The following is a 27,113-nucleotide window of genomic DNA, read 5'->3' as shown; positions in this document are numbered from 1 at the left end:
TCTGTCATGCTATTACTTATTTTTTTCTTAGTGTATTCTTGTACTGTTTTAGAGTTTCCACATAGTGAGGGCGTAAGCCAATATTTTCTGTATCTCTGTGTTTTTGGTTGGATATGTTTCTCAATTTATTTTTAAGGTTTTTGCATTCTTGATCAAAGCATTTCTCATTGTTGTTAGTTTTCTTTTAGGTTTTCTGCTTGAATTTTAATGTGATATGTTATACTGTTCATGCTTCCTACTGCAAAGTTTACACCTTCACTATTGCAGCGCTCTCTCTTGGTCTCTCCCTCTCCTCCGTGGCATTTGAATGTGAAAAGCCTCTTATGTGTGACTTACTTAGGTAGGTCATTAGCATTGGCATGGGGGGTGGGCTGTGTGACTGTGGGAGAGTGAACAAGTGGCTGCAGCATTAGCAGGGTGGAGCTCAGGAGGGTGGGCTGAGACCTGACTGGACAGGACAAGGGTGATCCTAGGAGAAGAGGGTAATGGGTATAGAATCATTAGGGTAGCAGGGTACAGGGTAGCAGGATAGCAGTAGAGTACGTGGTCCACTGGTTCAGAACTGGACCATTCATAACATGGCTACTTAGAAAGGACACTGGAGGGAATGAAGGAGGAAACCCCAGTGGATTTGTAAGGCATGACCAAATAATTCACAAAACTAGTTCTAGGAGTACACTACCAAGCAATTCATTGGGGAACTGTATGAGTGGCTGAATGTTGTGATGTAGCTCTGTGGGCTCATTTTCTGGGGTATATTTGTGACAGGAAATGTTGGATCATTATTGTGGACGGAAACATATGCCTGCAGGAACAGATAAATATCATTCATATCTTATCTTGTACTTTTTAACCTGTTATGGATGATGCGAATTTTCGCAGCTTTTTGTAAAAAATCGCGCATCATTTCAAAGTCCTGCTACTCATGCCAGGAATATAGTATATGCATATGATAAGTATGTGTGTATAGAAAACACTGTGAAGTCTCTAAAACTGGTTAAATCGGGTCTGTGGCTATAACAGAACGTGTTTAGGAGTAAAAATCCCTGGTAAAACTGTTTACCAAAAACACAAAAAAAAAATATTAGTCCGCCATTCAATGTATTATTTAAGGCGACAGAAAATATATGCGAATCCCCTGTAAACGCCTATTTCTAGAGGCTTTGTTTTATTTCTTCCTTTGCACTGTTCCTGGTTTGATACCTAGCACTGACACATTGGCTAACTCTATTTGTTTCCAATTGACAAAATGACTCAATTAGTTAATGTCCGTGTATGTTGTCAGCTTGAACCTGTTTATGCTTGAACCTGTTTATGCTTGAACCTGTTTATGCTTGAACCTGTTTATGCTTGAACCTGTTTATGCTTGAACCTGTTTATGCTTGAACGTGCACTTTGGTCCTCTGTGAAAAGTGCCAGAGGGAGGGGAGGCTAATTTGGCCAGGGAAAGCATTGTTCATCAACAGAGAAAATAGTACTATCAGTTCCACTCAGATAACCCCTAGTCGTCATTGGACCTCAAGCCAAGCCGTGACCCCATGGCTTGAACTCTGTGGTCATGTGACCAGGCAGTAAAGTGGCCAGTGGTGCTGGCTTAGAAGACTATGCTCAGAGAGAGGGCAGGCTGTGGAGGGAGGAGGTTGTATGTCAGAGCGAGAGAGAGCAAGAGGGAGAACAAGAGAGAGAGAGAGAAGAGTCATGAGGCCAAGGCTCCAATGCCCTGTGGCTTTTTTTTAGCGGAATCTGTGCTTGAATGGCGTCCTGGCAAACTGGGAGAAGCATGAAATGGATACATGGGAAGGTAAGGGAGGATGCGAGAGTGAAAGGGGTTGGGTCTGTTGCCTTTATGGCTCATACTCTATGCACCCCTAAATATGCATGTATAAATGAGAGAACAGGCTAGCATTTGGTCGGTGCGAATCATTTTGGTTTCCTTTTTTTTGCCATCATCAGATTCGCTAGCATTCTGGCTAAGCACTTTGTTTTCATTCCATATGTTTAACAATAGATGAGGATCATTCTGGAGTTGAACAAATAATAAATCAATGAAGTATGTTGTTGTTCCACTGAGGAGTTTAAACGACATGATATTGAGAAAAATAATGTTTTTTTTGTTAAATGAAATTTAGACAATGGTTTTGTCAAATTATTTTATTTGTTTCCTATTTTCTTCTTGGAAAAAAGGACTGGTTACAAACCCATTATGTAATTACATTTTGACCAGTTTGTTACTTTTGTTGCAGCTATACTTGCCAAGGTATACATGTGATATATTTGTTATTTCAAATATGTTTTTGTATTTTGTTGCATAATCAATTAATTTCTATGAATTAGTGAATACAATATTGTACAATATTGTTCAAAGTCTTTTCAGAGTATTTCAATATATTTCATTATGTGTGTTAATTTGGGTGTAGTAGAGTATTTGTGTGTATTGGTATGTATATAGTTGATTGTGTTGTTGTGTCCTGCTGAGTGAAGTTACATATGTATTGATCTGTGGTATGTGTCTGTGGCCCATCTGGAAAAGGTTTTTGTCCCCAGTCAGCATTGTTTATGTGATAGAGGAGAGGTTAGGATTGCTTCACTGGGCAGTTTTAACCCCCAGGGTTAGCCCAGCTGTGACTACCTTCCCAAACCTAACGCAGTTTCACTTCATGTCAGGGTATAATAAGTAGCTAATGTACTGCCTCTCACTGACTGTTGGAGTTTTTACAATATTTTATGTTGATACAAATACCTTTAGTGTAAGTTAATGGAAATTGCTCATTTACAGCCAAAACCAATCCACTCAGTCAGTCCTACTAACTATCATGTCCTTAGACTTTGCAGATGAGTCAGACCTCTGCAATGTTCTCATGTCTCTTTCCCAGGTTCGTTACAAATCAATGTAGTGTTTGTTGGTACACAGTGAGGAGTTTTTTTTTGTTGGTATGGAAGATCTTTTCAATGTGGAATCAGTCATATTATTTCATACATGAGTAGTATATGACTTGTAACTCAGTTTCCACCAGGAATTGGTCTAGAGACACCATGTTGAATGGACAACCAGATCAAGAGCTCTTTGCTGGGCATTACTTGTTTGATAATGGTTCTACATTTTAGCAGACACTCTCATCCAGAGCAATTTACAGTAGTGAGCACATACATTTTCATACTTTCTTTCTGTACTGGTCCCCCGTGGGAGTTGAACCCACAACCCTGGCGTTGCAAGCGCCATGCTCGACCAACTGAGCCACATGGGTATGTGATAGTCATTGTAATCATTAATCTAGTGGTTTAACTATCAGCAAGCTTCATCTGAATTGTTCCCTTTACGAATTCTCTGGGAACATTTCTCTCATGTTTCCTATTGTTTCTTAAAGATGCACTATGCAGAAATCGCTCAGCCATTTCCTGGTTGCAACAATTTGAATAGTTCCCCTAATTGAATTTCATGTGACCAAACAAGCAAGTATAGTGTAGAGAATAATTGTACCTTCTAAACCGCTGTGAAGTATATTTTCCAAACATTTTGTATTTGAAGCTAGTGCACCAAACCGAAATTAAAAGACACAAAAACTAAATTTAAGAACGGGAAGCATAGAAAGAGCACACATAGAACAGATCTACCGCTCCTTAGACTTGCTTTCATTGAGAATGACAGGCTAATAACTCATATTTCCATGTGAATTTGGTTGGATCGCCCAAAAAGTTACATATTGCAGCTTAAAGAGTTGTATTTTCTGGGAAGGGAGGGGTTACTGTATCTGCTCCCTCCCCATGCTAATCCTATCCAGTCAGCGTTAGAGGTTGTGTTTCTTCTGCAGCTGAAGGAGGGTTAAATCCAATCAGTCTTTTATAATGCTAAGTAGCCCGCTGATGCCTTTCCTGTCTCTCAACACACCACGTCACTCTGGACTTGCCAGGAAGTCCTTTTTCTTACAAATTCTGGTTAGGGGGAGTGTGTGTGTGGGGATGAGGGGGTAGGGGGATAGAGGCTGTGTGTGTGAAGATCAATAAGAGTGGGGGAGGTCAGGAATCGTGGCTTCTGTAATGCAGGCTAAATATAGCTAATGCCAAAGCCTCTTATTATGGCCGTCTAGGGCCTTTTCGATCATTCCATTCAAACCTTTATGTGAGTTCTGATCCAGACAAACCAAACCATCAAGTCCACCATATCTCAGACTTTTGTCTCCAAGGGAAGTGTTATTTAAACTACCAGTACCCATCCCCCGATGTATACGCACTTTAAATCTAACACAAACACCATCTGATACCCGTTATGAACAAAGGACCTAGTTTGACCTGATAACTTTATTGATTTTTGAAATCTTACTACAACCCCCTTACACACACACACACACACACACACACACACACACACACACACACACACACACAGATAATATAAAGTGCTTGATTGCATTATACGGTGTATTTCCCAATACAGGAAGAGTCTGGTCATAGGAAAGATGGGTGGGAGTTAGCCTGCTGAACCTGTTAGCCTGCTTATTCTGCCTCTAGGAAGCCTCAAGTCATACTGAGGAGTTTTGGGGGAAACAGACTTTTATTAAAGAGGGAGTTTATATGGCCCAGTGTTACAAGCGCCTGTGTTGTTAAATACCACCATGTGGTTCATATTGGGTTGTGCTGACTGTTTAGGCTCCACATTAACAAGCACACTGTCAAACTGCTGCACTGGAGCTCTGCAAGCATACTCATGTTTGACAACAAAGAAATAGTATTTAAATATGCAAAATGTCCTACTTTTGTCACCGGTTGGTTGAAACATTACATTTGGACTTTTATTGAACACTATAGTAATTATATAATCGCTCCGACATAGTGTGCTCCATTCTGTGAAGAGAATCAATTAGATATGTGTCAATGGTCATGTTGAATTTAAAGATTTGTGATGAGTGGCCTTTTCTTGATGTATTTTAGGGAACGATTTGTAACTGTTGCCACTGCTGAGAACCCAAGGAGCTATGATGCAGAGAAATAGCCAAACATGTCAATGAATATTGATTACATTCCAATAACGAGATCAAAGACCTTCAAATGTACCTTTAGGAAATCAATGGCCCTCTCAAAAGTGTTTAAGTTAGGGCAGAATGTGGAAGTTGACAGGAGAAAGAAGAGAGAGCTCACTATGTTATCTGTTGTCTCAAGACTTGTTGCTGTTTAGGACAAAAGAGAATTCAAGACAGCATTACCCTTCATTCTGTTACTGATTCATTTTTGAACTTAATAAATGTTTTGGAATGAGCTGGATTATGGAAATCAGAAACAACATTTACTTTAATGGAATCTCTGAAATATCTAACAAACTAGTGACTAATACAGTATTAATTAGCATATAATTAACATGGTATCTGGCTGGAGTCTAATTACCCAAATGCTAATGACCCAGGCTATAATCCCTGGTAAGATCTCAGCCCTCCGCCCTGAGACAGTACTGTGTGAGAGGGGTACATTTTATCCAGTATGCGATGTCAACAGGCCAACATTGACATGACAATGAGCCAAATCTACAACAGCATAGAAGTAAAAAATATTAACATAACACTATGGAGACAGAGAGAGACCAAACAGCATGGTGGCTGACTGTTGGAAAGGTGTATCTCTGGCCCATATTGGTTCTATCTTCCTACTATCTCACCACCGGCGGAGAAGAGGTATTCGGAGTGGGCTTCTAGTCGTGCACACCATCCACGCGCTTCCTAGTATATTACTCGCTAATGTAGACAAACTCATGGCGAGGATCTCCTTCCAGAGAGACATCAGGGACTGTTTCACAGAATCATGGCTCTCTCGGGATATACTGTTACCGTCCATACAGCCAGCTGGGTTCTCAGTTCATTGAGCAGACAGGGATAAAGAGTTCTTTGGGAAGAAGAAAAGCGGTGGTGGTGTATGTTTCATGATTAACTACTCATGGTGTGATTGTGATAACATACAGAAACTCAAGTAATTTTGTTCACCCGACCTAGAATACCTCACAATCAAATACAGACCATACTACCTCCCAAGAGAATTCTCTTCGATTATAGTCACAGCCGTGTATATTCCCCCTCAAGCCGATACCACGACGGCCCTCAAGGAACTACACTGGACTTTATGCAAACTGGAACCCACATATCCTGAGGCCAAATTTTATTGTAGCTGGGGATTTTAACATAGCAAATTTGAGGAAAATGCTACAAAAGTTCTATCAACACATTGACTGTAGTACTCACTTAGGAAAAACACTAGACCACTAGTGAGATGCCTACAAGGCCCTTCCCTGCCCTCCCTTCGGGAAATCAGATCACGACTCCCATTTTGCTCATCCCTTCCTATTGGCTAGTCTGACAAATCGGAATCCATGCTCCAAGATTGTTTTGATCACGCGGACTGGGATATGTTCCGGGTAGCCTCTGAGAATAACTTTGACATAAACACAGACCCGGTGACTGAGTTAATCAGGAAGTGTATAGGGGATGCTGTTCCCACAGTGACTATTAAAACCTACCCAAACCAGAAACCGTGGATAGCATTCGTGCAAAACTGAAAGCGCAAACCACCGCATTTAACCATGGCAAGGTGACTGGGAATATGGTTGAATACAAACAGTGTAGTTATTCCCTCCGTAAGGCAATCAAATAGGCAAAACGTAAATACAGAGACAAAGTGGAGTCGCAATTCAACGGCTCAGACACGAGACATATGTGGCAAGGTCTACAGACAATCAGGAGGGTAATACAGTGCCACTGATGCGGCCCGCTCCCAAGGACTGTGAGCTCTCGTTCTCCGTGGCCGACGTGAGTAAGACATTTAAGCATGTTAACCCTCACAATGCAGACGGCATCCCTATCCGCGTCCTCAGAGCATGCACAGACCAGCTGGCTGGAGTGTTTAAGGACATATTCAATCTCTCCCTATCCCAGTCTGCTGTCCCCACTTGCTTCAAGATGTCCACCATTGTTCCTGTACCCAATAAAGCAAAGGTAACTGAACTAAATAACAATTTCTATGAAATGCTTTGAGTGGCTAGTTAAGGATCATATCACCTCTACCTTACCTGACACCCTAGACCCACTGCACACTTCCCTATCCCATCTGGGCAAGACATCAGAATGCTGTTCATTGACTATAGCTCAGCCTCCAACACCATAGTACCTTTCAAGCTCATCATTAAGCTCGGGGCTCTGCGTCTGAACCCCGCCCTGTGAAACTGGGTCCTGGACTTCCTGACCGTTCGCCCCCAGGTGGTGAAGGTAGGAAACAACACCTCGACTTTGCTGATCCTCAACACAGGGGCCCTCCTGTGTCATGGCCACCCATGACTGCGTGGCCATGCATGTCTCCAACTCAATCATCAAGTTTGCAGACAGCACAACAGTAGTAGGCCTGATTACCAACAATGACAGACAGCCTACAGTGAGGAGGTGAGGGCCCTGGCGGAGTGGTGCTATGAAAGTAAACCCTCCCTCAACGTCAACAAAACGAAGGAGCTGATCATGGACTTCAGGAAACAGAAGAGGGAGCACACCCCTATCCACATCAATGGGACCGCAAGTTCCCTGGTGTACACATCTCTGACAATCTGCAATGGTCCACCCACACAGACAGTGTGGTGAAGAATTCGCAACAGGGCCTCTTCAATCTCAGGAGGCTGAAGAAATTTGGCTTGGCCCCTAAGACCTTCACAAACTTTTACAGGTGCGCAATTGAGAGCATCCTGTCGGGCTGTATCACCGCCTGGTACGGCAACTGCACCGCCCGCAACCGCAGGGCTCTCCAGAGGGTGGTGCGCTGCCCAACGCATCACCGTGGGCACACTGCCTGCCCTTCAGGGCACCTACAGCACCCGGTGTCACAGGACGGCCAAAAAGATCAACGACATCAACAGCCTGAGCCACGGCCTGATCACTGTGTTCTTTCCTCCTGTATTTTAGTCCATGCCACTCCGACATTGCTCGTCCTAATATTTATACAGTTCTTAATTCCATTCTTTTACTTTTAGATGTGTGTATTGTTGTGCATTTTTAGATACCACTGAACTGTTGGAACTAAGAACACAAGCATTTTGCTACATCTGCAATAACATCTGCTAAATATGTGTATGTGACCGATTTGATTTGAGACAGATAGAAAGAGCGGTCGAGAGAGTCATCATGTACTGTACTTAATTAGGAAAAAGTATGCACCCTTTCCTCCCATAAAGGATTGAGTATGGAGTATGGATAGAGAGAGAGATGTAAAGAAGGGAGGGAGGGAGGAGGGAAATTAATAGTGGAAAAGTACAGCAGATCCCTTCAACCCCCGTTGCCTTTCAGCTGGGGATGATTGTGATGGAAACACAAGACAAAACCGCTGAGTGAAATACCCTTCAGCAGGCCTTGTGGTGAGGTGGAAGAGGGAGGAACCGAGGGAGAGGAGGCAGTCACAGGACCCAGACTATAGAGAGAGAGAGGGTAGAGTTCAAGATGAAGCAAAGGCTTGACTTTACAACTCTCCCACATGTCCCGTCACTTTGGATTTATCACCCCCATCACATGATCCACGAGAAGCAGGGGGAGGGGAGTAGACCAGAACCAGGACAGAACCAGTTTGATGGACTGGACCACTGACTGCCATACAGGGAGGGGTTGGTGAGGTGGAGTTTGATGTGACACATTGAGATCAAGTGTTGGTGATTATATGGTGGCCATGCACTTGAAAGAGAGGGTGACAGATTTGGCAAATAAGCCTCTGCTGGTGTGAATGAAGGAAACTAACGATCATTGTGTTTTTCTCATTGAAGGAAGTCAGGCATTTCACATGGGATGCTCAATTAAATATATGGTTTTGATGCCTTCTTTGAATTACCACATGTGCTGAAATAAAACAGACAAATGGCTCAAGGCGTCAGCATTCTTCAGTTCGGCTGTCGGCTAGCCAAAGTCGGGTAGTCGAACCGAAAAAGTGGGCTCGCATGCTTCCGAAAAAGACGTTCACTTCAAAAATGAAGAAAGGGGGGCAAGCAGCAATATTACCCCGGGACAGTAGAGGGCAATGAGCTGGTAATAGCCATCTACGCCAAACAAGGAAGTGATGACACACCCAAACACACCCGAGAATAAAATAGTGTACAGAGAGACAGTTGATTGGATGTGTGATTTGCCAGGGATCTACTAGATCTGATCTACCTAGCAACTCGTAATAGAGATCCGGAGACAGAGAAGATGTCCGCTAAAGGTTCACAATGGTTGATATAGGGGCATACGGCCGAGAGAGCTATGGTGGAGTGTTTCAAGAGAGTTATTTTGGGTCCAAACTGCTGAAGAAGACCCTTTACCACCGCCAGCTGTCCTGTCAGGTACTACAACGTCAAGTCCTCATGTTTTCCTGGGAGATGCAGCTTTCCCCCTACATGAGAACCTCATGCGCCCTTATTCAGGTATGAAATAATTCAACTTTTTCTGTTTCTAATTCCCCTTGTTGCTGTATATATGTATGCATCTCTATATGAGAAGTGCAATTTTATCAAAGCTTTTGGAACACGGTTCCTGGAAAATGGTATGGTGTTTTTGTTGACCAAATGTATATATCTGACATTCTCTTGTTACCTCTTATTCACAGGTGTCCGTCTCAATAAACCTGGCTGTACCTGGAACTACCACCACTCGTCGGAGAGTCAGAGAATGCTGAGAACACAGAGTTTCGAGCTGAATTGCATCACCCCTACAGTTGACCAATCATGGACGAAGGGGCGTAGACTTCGCCTTCAGAACTTCGGCTGGCCCTTGAGAATGTATTTTGTGTGCGCGAACAGTCGACAAAACCCTAACCAAACTCCAAAACGAACAAAAACATCCCAAAATGTTATCATAATATATGTACGAACGGTACCGAACCATTTGCGGCCACCTTTATTGAGGAGGAGAGGATCCATTGTGTAAAGCAGGGCTCTCCCATCCTGTTCCTGGACTGCTTTTAAATTATATATTTTTTTATTGAACCTTTATTTTTTTTTAGACAAGTCAGTTAAGATCAAATTCTTATTTACACTGACGGCCTACACCGGCCAAATCCACACGACGCTGGGCCAATTGTGCACCGCCCTATGGGACTCCCAATCATGTCCAGTTGTGATACAGCCTGGAATAGAACCAGGGTGTTTGTAGTGATGCCTCAAGCACTGAGATGCAGTGCCTTAGACCACTGCACCACTATTAATTAGCTGGTTAATCAGGTCAGTTAAAACGGGGGTTGAATTGAAACCCTACAGGAGGGTAGTTCTCCAGGCTTGGAAAGCCGTGGTGTTAACCTATGTGACCTCTCACAGCTTGTGTTTGAAGTAAAATATCAAAACAGAGCAGGGTTTTGGGCGGTCTATAACATATGCAAGACAATGCAGAGGGTGGAGCACCTTTTTAGGTGGCCATTTTGAGAACGAGAACGAGGAGAGCTCTGAGTTCAAATGAAGGGGGAAAGTATGTGGGTCCTGTCCTCTTTTCTGGCAGACTTAGTAGAGGTGTTATTCTATTACACACAGAACAGGGGCTTTAATGACCGAAAGGCTTTTGATTTAGACCTTAAGGTGAATCTTCACTGATACCTCCGCCCTTCCTTCAGTGTCAAGCTTTGTCCTCATTGTGCTCCGAGAGCCCACTTTCATCGGGCTCAAGTCACTTTATACAGAACCACTATAATAGAGTACTACAGGACATCAAGTTCTTACGTGCTGCGGTATGTAGTAGTGGGTGAAAGCGTACTGATGACACTTCTATATTTGTTACTGCACTCTGGAGTTGCTTCTGGCAGGACGTTTCTCCATTACGTTGTTAACTGTATGGCAGTGCGAAAGACCCTCGTGACATGAGTGTTCCTTATGGAAGAACAAAAAAATAGGTGTTGGGGTCAAAACATAATCTATTACAAACCTCAACAAGTTTGTTTTGAGTAAGAGCTCCTCATTGTTCTCAGGCTGGTGGGATGTTCACGTTAATGACCAAGGATTACATTTGAATCCGTTGGCGGGGCCCGAGTGAGCCTTTTGTGTGTGTACAGTATGACGACCCCAGAAGAGCGTCCCGAGGAGACAGAACTTAAGCCTCATAGGTAATCCCATTGGGCTTTAGAGCTCTTCCATTCCCCATTCAGTAGATCTGGGAGAGGCTTTATGCTCCTTAACATTTCTCCTGCTCTGGCTAATTGCCTCTAGTAAGAGGAACCATACCCTGGGCTCTGAAAGCCCACTCTGCTCCTTCTAGTAACAGGAACCTTACCCTGGGCTTTGAAAGCACACTGCTGCTTCTAGTATACTTAGAGCAGGGATGGACATATAGGACCTCTGTCATCTCTTTGACAGGATGATGTCTGATTCGGTTGCAGCTCTATTTAAGTTCTAAAGAAGATGAGGTTACCACTCCGTAGTAGTAGTTTAGTGTTTTATCAGTCCACAAGTGTGTCCTTGTGGATAGTACCTGAGGTCTAAAAGTTGTTATCTGCCATTTTAGTAGCTTTTGGCCAATCTTATACGTTCACGATAATCAGTACTTGGTTTGGACTGAAATAGGTTCCGGGACTCATTTTGGGGGCCTGTACTGTTTATATTTAGGTGCAGGAGCTCCACAAGCTAAATACATTTGAACAGGTGCTCAAGCAGTAGCCCAAGTCAAGCACTGATGACAGTGAATGTGTAAGGTAAAGGAAGCCTTTGCACAGTATGGGTTGGCATGGGTTTGATGACCTTGTTGCTTTAGATCACTGCACCCATGTCTCCCTCTTATATCTGATGGGTTAGTCCATGCCTGGATGAGGGGAAAGTTCATGGCTATGTGAACTACTGGTTGACCAAAGGCCGTCAGTAAGAGACTTACCTCAGAGCAGCTAGGGTTAATTTATGGGTTCAGGAGAAGGTAGCATTAACCATGCCCACTATAGCTGAGTTCTCACCAGTCTCCTTCAGGACTGGGTTATGGGACCAACAACCCAGTCGTCATTATTTACTGTTGGTAGAATCAAGTGAAAGCAGTTCAGTCTGCTCTCATTTTGCTCACTAACTATGGGAGCGCATCACAGGAGGCTGTTGAGAGGGAGGACAGCTCATAATAATGGCTAGAAGGTAGTGAATGGAATGGCATCAAACACCCAGAAACCATGTGTTTGATGTGTTCGATAACATTCCATTTATTCCATTCCAGCCATTACTATGAGCCCATCCTCCCCAATTAAGGTGTCACCTGTGGAGAGCACAAACCGCACTGGATCTCCATCTAATGTTCATCTGACATTCGCACCGCCGTTCGGTGGGGTGTGTTTTCGGGACCACCTGCCGCCGGTGGGCGTCTGACTGCCGACATTTGAGTGTAAATCTACATGTAGAATCGGTTTGAACTCAGTTTGGACCCCAGTTCTAGTCCTGGTGTAATAGGTGAGAATGGAGGTGAAAACCGGGGTTCTGGATGTCTCTCTCTGTATATTTACGAAATCTCCCAATGCAGTCTCCCATGTTGATCTGTAAACCTTCACTGTTTATATTTTCCCAGTTAGTGGTCACCTGTTTTTCAGGATGAACCAGTTCACGGTACTTTATTTTGGGAGTTCTGTTTGAAGCACACTCCCTACTTTAATGTTTGCATATTTTGCATTGCTCATTTTATATGTATATACTGTATTCTATTGTGTTTTAGTTTATGCCGCTCCGACATTGCTGTCAGGTATTTATATATTCTTAATTCTATTCCTTTACTTTAGATTTGTGTTTATTGTTTTTGAAATTGTTAGATATAAATTGTTAGATATTACTGCGCTGTTGGAGCTATAAACACAAGCATTTCACTACACCCACAATAACATCTGCTAAACATGTGTATGTGACCAATAATCGCAGTGCAAGAGACGTCACTACAGTCCCTGGTTCGAAACCAGGCTGTATCACATCGACGTGATTGGGAGTCCCATAGGGCGGCGCACAATTGGCCCAGCGTCGTCCGGGTTTGGCCGGGGTTGGCCGTCATTGCAAAGAAGAATTTGTTCTTAACTGACTGATATATAATCATTTTTTTTAAAGTTTGTATTATACTTAGTAATGGATCATGATGATAAAGCGGGGACAACAAACCCCATGTAATTGCTGATTGACCAACAGAAACTGGGATGGGGTGCCTTGTCAACTGATATCATAATTTTGAAAGCTAAGCCAGTAAGGTTGGGGTTGTTCTGCGTTATCTCTTCTTCTGGCAGCCATTGCGTCACTGGGCTATTCACTGTAACCATGGCGTCAACCCATCTGTTCAGAGCTTTTATGAGGGGGGATGGTGCGGGGGTTGAGGGGTGTGTGTGTGTGTGTGTGTGTGTTTGTGTGTTGGTGGACGGGGGTTGATCGATAGGGTAGCACTAACACGGTGGACAGCAGATAGTAGGGAAATAGGTTTTTCTGTCTAATTCATTCTCTGCCTGCATAGTGTTTTATTATCTCACCTAGAGGTAGATGGGGATTATGCCAGCTAAGATTTTAAACAGCTTTTTTGAAGTTTGGTGTCCTCAAAGTGTGCTGGTCTGCAGATTGTGCCGTTTCTGTGGGGATTAGTAAAGTAACTAAGAATGTCAGGAGTTCACAGAGGATTGTAAAGTCTTCCATTTAAATCCTTAGTTGCTTCGTCTCTTTTTGGATTTATAAGTGAATGACCCACTGATTCTTGAAGAATGTTAACTATAAATGCCGTAATCAAATCAAACTTTATTTGTCACATGCGCCAAATACAACAGGTATTTCACCTTACCGTGAAAGGCTTACTTACAAGCCCTTAACCAACAGTGCAGTTCAAGAAGAGTTAAACAAATATGTAATATATTTAAAAAATAATTTAAGATAGTAACACCTTATGCACTTCGTTCAAGTGTCGTTCCCCATCAGAACCCAAAAATATAAGATTGGAGTAAAACAATGTTTGTAATCAACATGCATCTAAACTGTATAGCCTCAAAACATGGTTAAAACGATACATTTGGGATCATGTATGGTCAGTCCTTGCATCCGTAGCTCTAGTAGTTACATTTCTCCAGCCCAATCCCTTAGCTTTTTTAGTAAAATAGGAGATAACACATTATTGTTTCCATTGAGGATTCTAGATTTAAGTACATCTCTCTATGATTCCAAACTCCAACACCCACACCCAATGGAACGTGTGCACACACAGACACATGAAAGCAAGAAATGTCACTCTATAGAGATGAATGTAAAGCCAAAAGCTATTTAGCATCAGCGATATTGTAATTTGGGGATAAGGGCTACTGTAGTAAGCTAGGTGTTTTGAGCTTTATTCTGTTTTCACATCTGGGTCTCTCGTGGCCACCACATGTTGTTAATCTGCTGGCTAACCTTAAACTCAGAGCACTGTGTAATTTAACCAACTATTTTTGAATGTGCTTCATTTGGAACATCCTGTTCCACTACTTCCTCAACGGCAGCCCTTCCCTCGCCTTTACCCAAGGCCCCCAAATATCCCCCAACATGTGTTCCAAGTTACTGCCCTCCCTTTTGCTCTTAACAACATTTCACATTTTGAAACTCTTAGAGGAAAAGCTGCACCATATACCCTTTGAGGAAACAAGGTTTAGGATAAAATGTAAAGGCTCTGGTCTGCACTGTGTTTGTCTTCTAAAGAAGATAGCTGTGATATGAACCTACCAGTTGGACACTGGAGGCTGCTGAGGGCGTCTCATAATAAGGGCCTGATTTGGGTGGATGGAATGATGTCAAGCATATGGAAACCATGTCTTTGATGTGTTCGATAACATTCCATTTGTTCCATTCCAGCCATTACTATGAGCCCATCCTCCCCAATTAAGGTGCCACTGCACGCCTGTGGAGTTAGAGAATCGTTAACTGTTAGTTGGTCTGATATATTTTAACAAATATAAATTCCCTTGTCACACCAGCGTGTTATGCTCACAGTGAGAGATTTAGATCTTATGCGGGCTTGTGTTTCAATGTACTCTATCTATCTATGAAAAGGGGAGTGAATCTAGTCAGGTTTCACCGAGTGGTGTTAGACTATAGTCACACTGAAGAGTTGAAATGACGCTGCCACTGTGTCTAAGGGAAAGGAGAGCCTGTAAACAAATCACCAGGCAGCCCAGCGTGTGTCGTTTAGCCTGGCCCTTTCTCTGCTCAGACCTACTGAATAAAACATTCAAGATGTCTGCCCTCTCTGCCCATTCTACCTCCTAACATCCAACTGGTTACACGGGTTGGCTACACTAAGTTCCACGACGATGGTTAGAGCTGTAGGGCACATATGCTTGGTGAGGACTTATGGTGACGGGTTTCTTTTCAGATCTGAGAGCAATTTTGATCATGCTGCATTTTCTCCGTAGATATTTGTCTTTATTATGTCCAATTTGTCATTGATGTTACTTGAATGTTGTGATATGTGGCAGGCGTCTGTCGGTTTTCTGTCTCCTGTTCTAACAAGTCATTCTGTCTCTTCTGTCAGATGTTGCAGCTGACCCACGTGTTTGCCTCATCTGTGGAGACCGCGCCACAGGCCTGCACTATGGCATCATCTCCTGCGAGGGCTGCAAGGGCTTCTTCAAGCGCAGCATCTGCAACAAGCGCGTGTACCGCTGCAGCCGCGACAAGAACTGTGAGATGTCGCGCAAGCAGCGCAACCGCTGCCAATACTGCCGCCTGCTCAAGTGTCTACAGATGGGAATGAACCGCAAAGGTAAGAGGAGACCAAAGAGGCAAAAGTGACGAGCAGACAAGAGCCACGTATGCAGAGGCCTAGAATTCTGAGCTGAATGTACTGTACTAGAACCATAGTGGATTGTTCTAGAACCACAGATTTCACTGGATAAGCTCCATGGGGGTTTCCACTAGATAGCACAGCCACAAAGTCAAATTGGCTATATATCGTAAAAAAAATCTGGAAAACCAAAACAATGTAATTTAAGGTTAGGCATAAGATTATCTGTGTGGTTAGGGTTAATGCTAAGGTTTAACGTGATTATAAGAAGATAAATGGTATAAATTGTTAGGGGGGGTGACTTTGTGGCAGTGTTAACTAGTGATGACCCCACCCTCTTGTCAGCTCGCAGCTAGGCCCAGCTCTGTTGTTATGCAGCTAGTGCTCTCTGCTGGATTGACTGTGTAGATGAAGTTTCACATTTCTCTGTACTCTTTCCTGATGATCTGCTGTGGCACAATCATAGCAGCCACCAGGTGGAGCCATAGTACCAATGTTGCTATCACTACTCCTCTAGGAATTGTTCTGTACTTTAGTGTTTTTTATGTCTTGAAACCCAAACATAGTATTTTTTTTAAACCATACAGTTTGTTTCTCTTATTGTGGTGCTTATGGCTGTTCTGTGTGTTTTCCAGCAATCAGGGAAGATGGCATGCCAGGAGGGAGAAACAAAAGCATTGGGCCTGTACAGGTAAATATTCACTGTGCACTCTACCACAGCTAATTACAGCTGGTTTCCCACAGTGGCTTTGATATTGCAGAACTGTTCTGAATTGTTTTTTTATTTTATTTAAATGGCTTACTAAGAATTGTTATGTAAAATACTGGTAATTTCTAACCCATTGCCCTGAACTGTGATTATTATAAATGAAATTGAACCCATTGACAGTGATTTCATGCTCACATTCATTTATAATTTCATTAGCTGGCTTTAAACAAGGTAATTGGGCAAATCAGCATCCCTAATTGCTTGCAGCACCAGTCATTATTTACAGTGTTCAAGTCAATCTATGTCATTAACTCCTCCCGAGTTGAAGTGATGAGAGAAGATCGAAAATTAGGGGGTAAAAAAACACACACAAAAAAACAATAAACAAATCTGTCATTAACAATAGATGAAGGATTAGCCATGCTTTTCAAATATCATTGTGGCATAGCTAAGATGTGGGTCATTCCATGTCATTTCAGCAAGCCATGACACCCACCCTCTCAGATTGTTCTGAAATCGTGTCTGTAGTTAGAAACAGATAAGATAAGCCTTCCGGAAGCATTATTTTGTTGAAATACAATTTGATCTCTTAGAAATTAAGCTAATTAATTGCACACAAATTGGATATTTTAATTTATAGGATTCATATAATATTCAATAATTATTGTACCTAACATCCGATTTGGACCAAACTTTTTGGTAACCATGAGTAAGACATGAGGAATCCAAAGAAGCGGTCAAAAGCCACCCACAGACCCCCCTCCCCCACACCCCACATCAATCCCACTCCAAAAATAAGTATATAGTATCGGTTCCCTATGTTTGAGGAATATTATGGAGCTGAGTTTCTGAGTATTGTTTCTTCATCCTATGTAATGTATTCTCAATGAATTTGGCAAAATAAAAAAATGTTCTCCTGTTCAGAGAAATTAGTCATTGAAGTTATTGGGTTTGTGTCCCATCCTACTGTACATCCCAATTAACAAGTTCTGACCACTAGATTGTGCTGTTCCTGCTAATAGGTGATCTTTAAAAAAAATAATATTCCCCCCAACCACCATTATTAAAGTGATAGTTCACCTAAATTACAAATGAAATATTGCTTCTTACCTTGTAAGCAGGATGGGACATAAACACTTCAAAGAATTACACATTTTTCTGAACAGGGGAACGAAAACATCAACAAATTCACTGAGAATACATTACATAGGATGAAGAAACAATTCTCCAAGCCACGGCTCCATACTACTTGTCAAACATAGGGAACTGATACTATATACTCATTGTTGGGGTGGGATTGGTGTGGGGTATGGGAGGCTTTTGACAATTTCTTTGGATTCCTCATGTCTAACTCATTGTTAGAAAAAAGTTTGGTCCAAATCAGATATATTATTATATAGTTATTAAATATATGAATCCTATATATTAAAATGGCCAATTTGGGTGCAATCAATAAGCTTAATATTTTAGAGATCAAGTTATATGTCAACATTATAATGTTGCAGGAATACTTATCTGTTTCTATCAACAAAAACTATTTCAGAACAATTTGAGATGGTGGGTGTTGAAATCCTCTTTCTTGTGTTTTTTTGAAGTGGAATGACCCCTGTATGTGTGGGTGCGTGTGCATGTGCATGGTGTGGCCTTGTGCCTCTGTGGAACAAGTTGTCCTAGGATAATTATACCCTGGATAACAGTGCTATGTTAATCCATTCAGATGCTTGAAAACAATGCTGTAGTATTAACAGCTAAAGACTTGAAGTACCCAGGGGAGTGAATTATAATAGTTAATGGGCTTGCCAATGCCATGACTCTTTACAAATTCTCTCTCTCTCTCTCTCTCTCTCTCTCTCTCTCTCTCTCTCTCTCTCTCTCTCTCTCTCTCTCTCTCTCTCTCTCTCTATTCTCTTTCTGCTCTCTCTCTCTCTCTCTCTCTCTCTCTCTATTCTCTTTCTGCTCTCTCTCTCTCTCTCTCTCTCTATTCTCTTTCTGCTCTCTTTCTTCTCTCTCTCTTCTCTTTCTGCTCTCTCTTTCTTCTCTTCTCTTTCTGCTCTCTCTTTCTTCTCTTCTCTTTCTGCTCTCTCTTTCTTCTTTCTCTCTATCCTCTCTCTCTTCTCTTTCTGCTCTCTCTTTCTTCTTTCTCTCTATCCTCTCTCTCTTCTCTTTCTGCTCTCTCTCTCTGTCTCTCTGTCTCTCTGTCTCTCTGTCTCTCTGTCTCTCTGTCTCTCTGTCTCTCTGTCTCTGTGTCTCTGTGTCACAGATCACAGATGAGGAGATTGAGCGGATCATGTCAGGACAGGAGTTTAAGGAGGAAGCCAGTCTCCCGGAGCACACCTGGAGCAACAATGGTGACAGTAGTGACCACAGTTCCCCTAGCAACGGCGCCTCCGAAGGCAACCAGCCATCACCCGCATCCACTCTGTCATCCAAGTGAGTTAGCAACTCCTCTAGATTAGGGAGCATCGTAGCCATTGTCAGCAGTTTGTCCATTTACAAAATAATGAACTGCCTCTGACAGCTCATTGCCAAGTTAGTAAGGTGTTTGCCACTAGAAGAATGCCTGAATGCAATCTATTCAGAGTTAGCAGTGATATCTGTAGAATTAATTCGTACCAGTGTCTGCTGTTCTGGCTATGGAGACATGCATAGTGTCTATCAACAAGCATCAAGGCCAAATATAGTCTATGTAGTGTGGTGGTATCTATTTGAATCTCTCTCTGTGTCAACATCCACATATCTATATCAGCCATGTACTCTGATTATGTTAAAAATGCACAGAAATAGTTATTTATCAAATCTCAACAACATGAGCACACTTAACAATTTCTGGCATTTAGTGTAAGTACAGTATGTAGTTGAACGACTATTGTGAGTAAATTATCTCGCGGCAGTGACAGTTCTACTGTGTTTTCCATAATGTCTGAGGTGTGAGTGTGTTTGACCATTGTGTTTTTTCTGTCCAGTCGCTCTGTAGAGATGAATGGCGGCTACACGGCGGCTCTCAGGGACCAGTACATGAACACCCCCATGAACACCCCCTACCAGCTTCTACCTCACCTCTTCAGCTACCATGCCCAGTCAGGCCTGCTGGCCCCACAGCCCCGCAGCCTCTACCCCCAGTCACACCCCCTGGTGCTGCAGCTAGTGGCTGCAGAGGACCTGGCCCCACTGACCACCCCCATGCTGATAGAGGATGGGTGAGTATGCCTGCTTAACCGGGAAATATCTGCTGAGCACTCAAACCGTGGCATGTTTTTTTTGACACAACAATTCCAGCAGACATCTATCTGGAAATGTGTTTTACAATATGAATTGTTCAACCATGTGACCAGGTCAGCTACAACTCCTGGCCCAATACAATAACATTAACACTTTGCTGTTATGAAGCCTGTCGATATTCACATCCGCGTCTCTCTGTCTCCCCTGTTATGTGTGTCAGGTACAAGGTGACTCAGGTGGAGTTGTTTGCGCTGCTGTGTCGTCTGGCCGACGAGCTGCTGTTTCGTCAGATCTCGTGGATCAAGAAACTGCCGTTCTTCTGCGAGCTGTCCATCGAGGACTACACCTGTCTGCTCAGCTCCACCTGGCAGGAGCTCATCCTGCTCTCCTGCCTCACCATCTACAGTGCGCAGATCTTTGGAGACCTGGCCGACGTCACCGCCAAGTACACGCCCTCTGAGGACGAGATGCAGGGGTGAGTATTGCCCGACAGTGGGATCACTGTCAGGTTTAAACAATGATACTAGGTTGTGTTCATAGGTTTATTTTGGAATCATTGTATGGAAAGAGACCATTTAGCTGGAACACCCTCCTCTTCTGCCGAGTGGCGCAGCGGTCTAAGGCACTGCATTTCATTGCTTGAGGCGTCACTACAGACACCCTGGTTCGATTCCAGGCTGTATCACAACCGGCCATGATTGGGAGTCCCATAGGGTGGCGCACAATTGGCCCAGCGTCCTCCGGGTTTGGCCGGTATAGGCCGTCATTTAAAAAATGTTAATAAAACTATCCTTTTGTGTTGGCATTCAGGCATCAGATGTTAGAAGGCAATAGTGTTTGCTTACCTGGACTAATGTTATTGTAGTATTTTTGGGAGGTGTGGTGGCTGAATACGGCTCTTAAGAGAAGGGATGATGTCAACATTTGAGTTGTGTTTCCTTCTGCAACAACAGTCTCCTACAGAGACCACCGTTCCACTCTGTGAGTTCACCATCTCTAAAGGCTGTGATATTTCGACCATTACATCGGGGTATATTGGTTTTGGAAGTGTGCCAGTGAACTGTCCTGTGAGGTGGATGACTCCTCAGGACTGTGGCTAGCACTGTCTGGGCCATTATGAAATACAGGTCTGTCCCTCTGTCCCAGATTGGCCATAATACTGTGGGGGCTTTTGGCTGTGTGTAAATCAGACCAGAATTATCAGCCCTTTTGGCACACTTCTTCCTCATTTTCTATTGGATTTATGGCTGGGTTGTGTTGCAAAGGCCCATTTGCCTGCAGTTTGCACATTCAAGGAGAAGGTGTCTGATTTACTAAGCCAGTGCTAAGCGGTGTGTAGGCACATGTACTAAAGAGATCAAGATTTAAGGGGAGCTGCAGAGACGGGTATAGAGATTGATGAGTACAGTTGTTCAGTTTGCCCTGTTTAAGTACATGCTCCTTCCTTAAAGCTAAAGGAAATGTTTAGTCAGCGAGATGAATGTCCTTAATCACTTGTAGTGGATCAGCCTCCCCCCTCCACCCCTACTGCTCATCATCTTATTACGGTCATGATTGAATCAACTATCATAAATCTACTCTCCCTTAACTTTGTTATTTCTTTGTGATTTTCCACTTCTGTAGCTGTGTGTACAAGAGCTGGTAGTCTTGTTGATTTTGTGGGTTGTTTGCGAGTGAGCGGGCGTGCGTATCACATTTCACAGTCTCACCATGTTTTTGTATGCTTCCTCTCCAGGTTCAGTGAGAATGGCATGGAGGTGATGGAGAGGCTGATCTATCTGTTCCGCAAGTTCCACCAGTTGAAGGTCAGCAACGAGGAGTACGCCTGCATGAAAGCCATCAACTTCTTGAACCAAGGTAACACACACACACAGTCACACACACACACACACACACACACAGTCAGACACACACACACACACACACACACACACAGTCAGACACACACACACACACACACACACACACACACACACACAGTCAGACACACACACACACACACACACACACACAGTCAGACACACACACACACACACACACACACACACACAGTCAGACACAGCACTGATCCTCCAGGGATTTTCTGAACTGCTCTGCTGCTCAGATGCTTTATTGAATAAAAAGAATGCAAACGTCACACACACATGAACAGTAGCTAAGGTCCTCTCCTCAATGTGCCCCTGTCTGTCGTGCAGATATCCGTGGTCTGACTAACGTCTCCCAGTTGGAGCAGCTAAACAAGCGCTACTGGTACGTGTGTCAGGACTACACTGAGTACAAGTACCCTCACCAGCCCAAACGCTTCCCCGAGATCATGATGTGTCTGCCAGAGATCCGTTTCATGGCAGGTAAGTTGGGGCATCTATCAGGGATTGGCATGGCGGGCGGTGTATTACGAAATGCTAATATAAAGGTCCATAACAAGGTAGGCGATAGGATAATTGCTCTGTACTCACACCCTGTGAAACATGTTTCTTTCCAGGCAAGCTGGTGAATGTTCCCCTGGAACAGCTCCCCCTTTTGTTCAAAGCAGTCTTGCACTCCTGCAAATCCAGCCTAATCAGCTACAGGACAGGAAGTTCCCCCTGTCTGACTTCTACGGGTACCTCCCCTGGGAACTGAGGCCTGCCCTGCTGGCTCTAGGACCGCCCCTTTACTCAGAGCTGGCCTAGGGGGCAGGGCAAGGGACTGGTCCTCCTTCCTGTGAATGTGACAAGCAGCTAGTTTTATAAAGCTTTTTTTTTCTCTATATATTTATTACATGACAGAGCTGAATGTATGCTGATTTATGCTGTGCACATGCTTCTGTACAAACTAAATGCACAGTGACGCATTGGTCTTTGGAGTTTACAAGTGTGTATCCGATTGCTCAATGTGTCGGTGTTGCCATTGTTAGAACTTGATTTTAAACATTTATTTTATTCGGAGGGGGCCGGATATAAATGAGTTGACAAGTGTTTTGAGACTACCTCAGGAAGATGTTGTTTCTATTTTCAGGTACCTTTTTCTCGCTGTTTTGAAATGAAGAGTTGCCCAGTCTAAATCCAATCCCTGTAAATGCTTTAAACTCCTGAATCATAGATTGATAAGTAGGCATTTACCACAAAATTGACCAAAGGCATTGCTGTACATTGAACCAAAGATTGTTTTAAAGCATTCACCCTTGCAATCAACAAATGAATGTTCACTACAGGTGTATTGTCCCCCTTCTTGTCGTATTTTTCTATACTGTGTTACACACACTATCTCTTACAGAACCCACAGACAGACTTCCTGTAAGGGATGGGCTGGTCTGTTTTGAACATTCCTAGACTTTCGGTGAGGTGACACTTAGCTGGATTGTGGGATCTTCGTAGAAAACAAGCATACGGGTATTTTCTACAATCATAGACTGCGGAACAAATTAAATTGCAGGGGTAGGGGGCGTTTGCTGTTAGCTGTATTGATTTTTGTTGTTGTTGACCAAAGTGTTATGCAAAGCTTTTTCAAGCAGAACCCATAGATGGGCGATGAGCCGATAGCTCAATGTAATGATTTCTTATCAACGAAGGACCCGAATAAGAAATTAATCAATGTGCGTCGGAGCTGGAGGGGAGACCTTCTGCTGACAGACAGACACACAGTGCAGCTGGTTCCCATCCTAACCCCTAACGATGAGACACCACAGACAAAGGCCCCACTGTCTTCCCTCCTAGTCCCTGTAGCACCCATCTGTTGCTCCAGACATACAACTTTTAGCCCTCCACTGGTACTCCCTTGCCCAATCCTTAGCCTCTGCACATGCTCATTGGGTTGGTGGTCCGCTCCGCACAGTTAGGCTAGAAGGAAATGCTGGCCTGTTCATTTTTACTACTGCATCTTTAGACAGTGTTGGGTTCGGAATGCTCAGGTGACTACCTTTTTGGCTGTAAAAGCGGAGAGACGGAGGAGACATTAGGGGCTTGTCTATTAATCTGGAAGGACTAGAGGTTACTTCCGGCTTGCACATCATCTAAGACAGATATGCACATTGTTAAAAAAAAAAAGAAGAAACATACGGAGAAATAGGTTCTTTATTTTCTAAGTATGAGATGATAATTTTTCCCACTTGAAGAGTCTTTTTTGATCATTCAAGTTTTAGCTGTTTCCTAGTAACCGTTGTTTGAACATTTGGGGCAATGCAGTCCTTAAAATGACTCTCTTTTATGCGTGCTGTGGTGAGGCAGGACACATTCTTTGACCATGAACTTGGCAAAGTCCCCACCCTGCATGCTCCTCTCTCTCAGGTCCTTGTGGACCTGTATTTAAACAGGGTAAAGTGAGTGTTGTGTATTGCATTCAGGAGTTATTCAGTGATCACAATGCTGATGTACTTGTAGGATTCGTAGTCGTAGGATTCAGGACATTGTAGGTCCTTCTTAGAAGGTGTTTTCTTTTTCAAATATTTTCCTGTTTTTATGAAAGTGAATGTGTTGGTTTTAAAGGGCATGTTTTGGAACAGATTGTTTTTGACCAGATTTTAAACAACTGGTGAACCGGTGCTCCCAGTTCAGTGTTGAGATGATTTGGCTGAAGGTGGCCTGAGACAGGGCCGAAATGCCAGAGATGTCCCCTTTCCAAACTGAGCATGCTCAAAATAACCTCAACTATCAGGTAGGCTTACTCTCTCCCTGCATCACTGCTGTAAGTCCAGCCTCGTTTGTCTTGCTCAGCCTTAACACTACTACCTACCTGCCTTAAAGGAGTACTCCACCCCCCCAAAAAAATCAATGTTTTGTTATTTGTTTCATTTGTCCATTGTTGACATAGTGCCAAAAATGTTTTGCTGGTCAGCAATCCATTTTCAAGATATGATATTAAAGATATAAAAATACAGAAATCCTCCCCCATATGATGCATCTCTGGGTGGAATGTTCCTTTAACACACATCTTATGCCCTGAACAACCCTTTGAATACTTTCTCCAATGGTGTGTTCTTTGTTTCAGTAGTTTTCAAGTAGCCACCTTTCCATCTTTTGTTTTTATACATTTTCAATGTTATTGTTAAAACTAGAATCCTTAATTAGAACAATAACAAAGCGGGCACCCCGCCTGTGTTTTGGTAAGAAGCCTGAGGGATGGGCCTGGAGAAATGTAACCACTCTCAGATTCATAGACAGAGCTATGGATGCAAGGACTGACCATCCATGACATGAATTCTAGTTATAACCATGTTTTGAGGCTATACAGCGTTTGTTTACATTGACATTACAATTCTTTCTGATGGATGTTGGATGGGATTCTATCAACTCTCTGCTGTAATTTAAGTTCCAAAAGACTATAGTGTTTATGGTATTGATATTACAATTCAAAATTGTTTATGGATTGGTCACTCTTTACTATTACCAAAGACATGTCACAGAGTTGATGAGTGAAATGATATCTGCAGACAGGGAATTAACTCGGCAGGAGACGGGCGCCTGTGAAACTGGTAAATATTATGCATCCTTCACATGCAAAGCCTTCACTGTATTCCCCAGTGTCATTTGGGCCTGAGGTGTGGAGTTTTCAACTCCGATATTAGAACAGAGTCACACACCGTGGCGTCCTACTTTTCTTTCAGTTGACCATCTGTGAACAAAGCAGAGAACATTGAGGTGTGCCAGAAGTCACGGTGGAGAGTAGCCAGCCACTGGTCTGGGGGGCTCAGTGCATATGGCACTCCTAAACTCAGGGATCAGACATTTTTAGGGTACTTGTGTTTGAGATCCTAGCCCAGTGCTGCTGCTGCCGCCATACAGTGTCACTCTGGCCACCATACATGAATATAGGGACTCTAAGTGGCAGGTTCTTCGTTGCAGTCTCTTTTAAAATCAAACGGCACATTGCTACCTCGCTGCCAACACCTCTCATGTTTTGAAACACATGTAATACAAACTCATTACCATTCTTACTATTTTCTGGAATGTGTTTTTACAGATAATGGATATGTAATTTGCAATTTCTATACTGAAACTACCTCTTTTTGTGTGTCATCACGTTGCTTACTCTCACACAGGTAATGTTTTTAAAAAAAAAAATCATATTTATTGGTTTCATTGCACCAATGTTCTGTTATTTTGTGTCTCTTATTTCATCCAGTTACCTCACTGTTACCTATTTTGCATGTAAACGTTTCCTCATATGTTTTTCCGTGGTACCTCAGGACAAACTGCAGCCTCGCCCTTAATGGATGGGAGTCAGTTTGACCACCGTGCCAGTTTACATTTACAACCTTTTTTTCTGTGAACGATCATGCAGTTTACAACGTGATCAATGAAAACGGATCAGACTTATCTACCACGTCATGACCGTACACTACCAATCATTAACACACCTGATTACCATACCACAAATCATTTCTGTGGGAATCTCGGCATACTGTATGTAATCACATGCCAAAAGGCGGTTACCATTTGTTCACTTTTCTGCGGTCGTTTTATCAATACTTCCCATTTTACTGGTGAATCAGTGTCTCATTGTACAGTTCATATCGCAACATATAACCCAGTATGGTATTCCAATCAATGTATTGTGTTCCTTCACTGTATTTATATAGTTTTCAAGATGGGGTGTACCAAACAATGTAAAGGCAAAGTGTAAAGACTTTAATAGGGTTAAATGATCAGTATCATGTTTGATATTTAGAATGCTGCTTGTGAGTGATTATTCATTAGAATGTAACTTTGGCCCTTTTGCCATTTCCTGTTTTCCTTCACTCATCTCAACAATGAATGGTTTTCTGTTATAACAGTGTTATTACAAGCTTGTTCAGTGTTATTACAATTCATTTGTTGAAGCTCCTTATTAAGGAGCCCACAATGGGGCAACTAGAGCAGATAAAATCATAACATATCTCAGGGAACAACGTCTTAAAGTATTTCCATTGAATCTGCACCACTGGATACGCAGATGAAATGCATTACATTTTTATCTGCCATGTTTGTTTTTTTCTCCTTAAAGGGATACTTTAAGGGATCCCCAGAGTCAGATGAACTCATGGATACCATTTTTATGTCTCGGCATCCAGTACGAGGGAAGTTAGAGGTAGTTTCGCGAGCCAATGCTAACTACCGTTAGCTCAATGAATGGAACTCCATGGCAACATCTAGCATGCTAGCTGTTACCATAGATTTCCAGTCATTGCGCTGATTCAGAGGGGTTGGGTTAAATGCGGAAGACACATTTCAGGTGAAGGCATTCAGTTGTACAACTGACTAATGCTAGTTAGAAGTTGCGCTGACGCTAGTTAGCAACTTCCTTCAAACTGCACACAGAGATATAAAATGGTATCCACGAGCTCATCTGACTCTGGGGAAGTAGATTAAGCGTTTCATTGCCAAAATCCTGAAGTATCCCTTTAAATCTTTTGAAAAACCTCTCTCCTCTGCTTTTCTTACTTGAACTACCTGTGACAAATGTGATCCATATGTGTTAAACGCATGTTTAGAATATGTTAGGACTTGAAACCAAATAAATGTGAA

The 27,113-nt window shown here is 42.9% G+C and overlaps 1 protein-coding gene across 1 annotated transcript; it reads left to right on the top strand.

Annotated features, from left to right (window-relative positions):
* Positions 1–1,565: 1,565 nt before the first annotated feature.
* Positions 1,566–27,113, top strand: LOC139390104 (nuclear receptor subfamily 6 group A member 1-A-like). Its single transcript, XM_071137256.1, has 9 exons — positions 1,566–1,801; positions 15,453–15,683; positions 16,340–16,395; positions 18,674–18,843; positions 19,377–19,610; positions 19,853–20,107; positions 21,368–21,489; positions 21,828–21,980; positions 22,115–27,113. Exons 1-9 carry the CDS (start codon positions 1,786–1,788, stop codon positions 22,252–22,254), a joined length of 1,377 nt encoding a protein of 458 aa, XP_070993357.1. The 5' UTR covers positions 1,566–1,785; the 3' UTR covers positions 22,255–27,113.

The sequence above is a fragment of the Oncorhynchus clarkii genome, chromosome 30 (assembly GCF_045791955.1).
Source record: "Oncorhynchus clarkii lewisi isolate Uvic-CL-2024 chromosome 30, UVic_Ocla_1.0, whole genome shotgun sequence".
In the NCBI taxonomy this organism is placed as follows: domain Eukaryota; kingdom Metazoa; phylum Chordata; class Actinopteri; order Salmoniformes; family Salmonidae; genus Oncorhynchus; species Oncorhynchus clarkii.
The sequence above is the reverse complement of the archived record's forward strand: the minus strand, read 5'-3'. Positions and strand labels throughout refer to the sequence as shown.

Bases quoted from the DNA above. Each gene is read 5' to 3' on its own strand.
- LOC139390104 (XM_071137256.1), top strand. The intron at 16,396-18,673 runs GTAAATATTCAC...TCTGTGTCACAG, and splicing joins AAAGCATTGGGCCTGTACAG to ATCACAGATGAGGAGATTGA. The intron at 18,844-19,376 runs GTGAGTTAGCAA...TTTTCTGTCCAG, and splicing joins GCATCCACTCTGTCATCCAA to TCGCTCTGTAGAGATGAATG.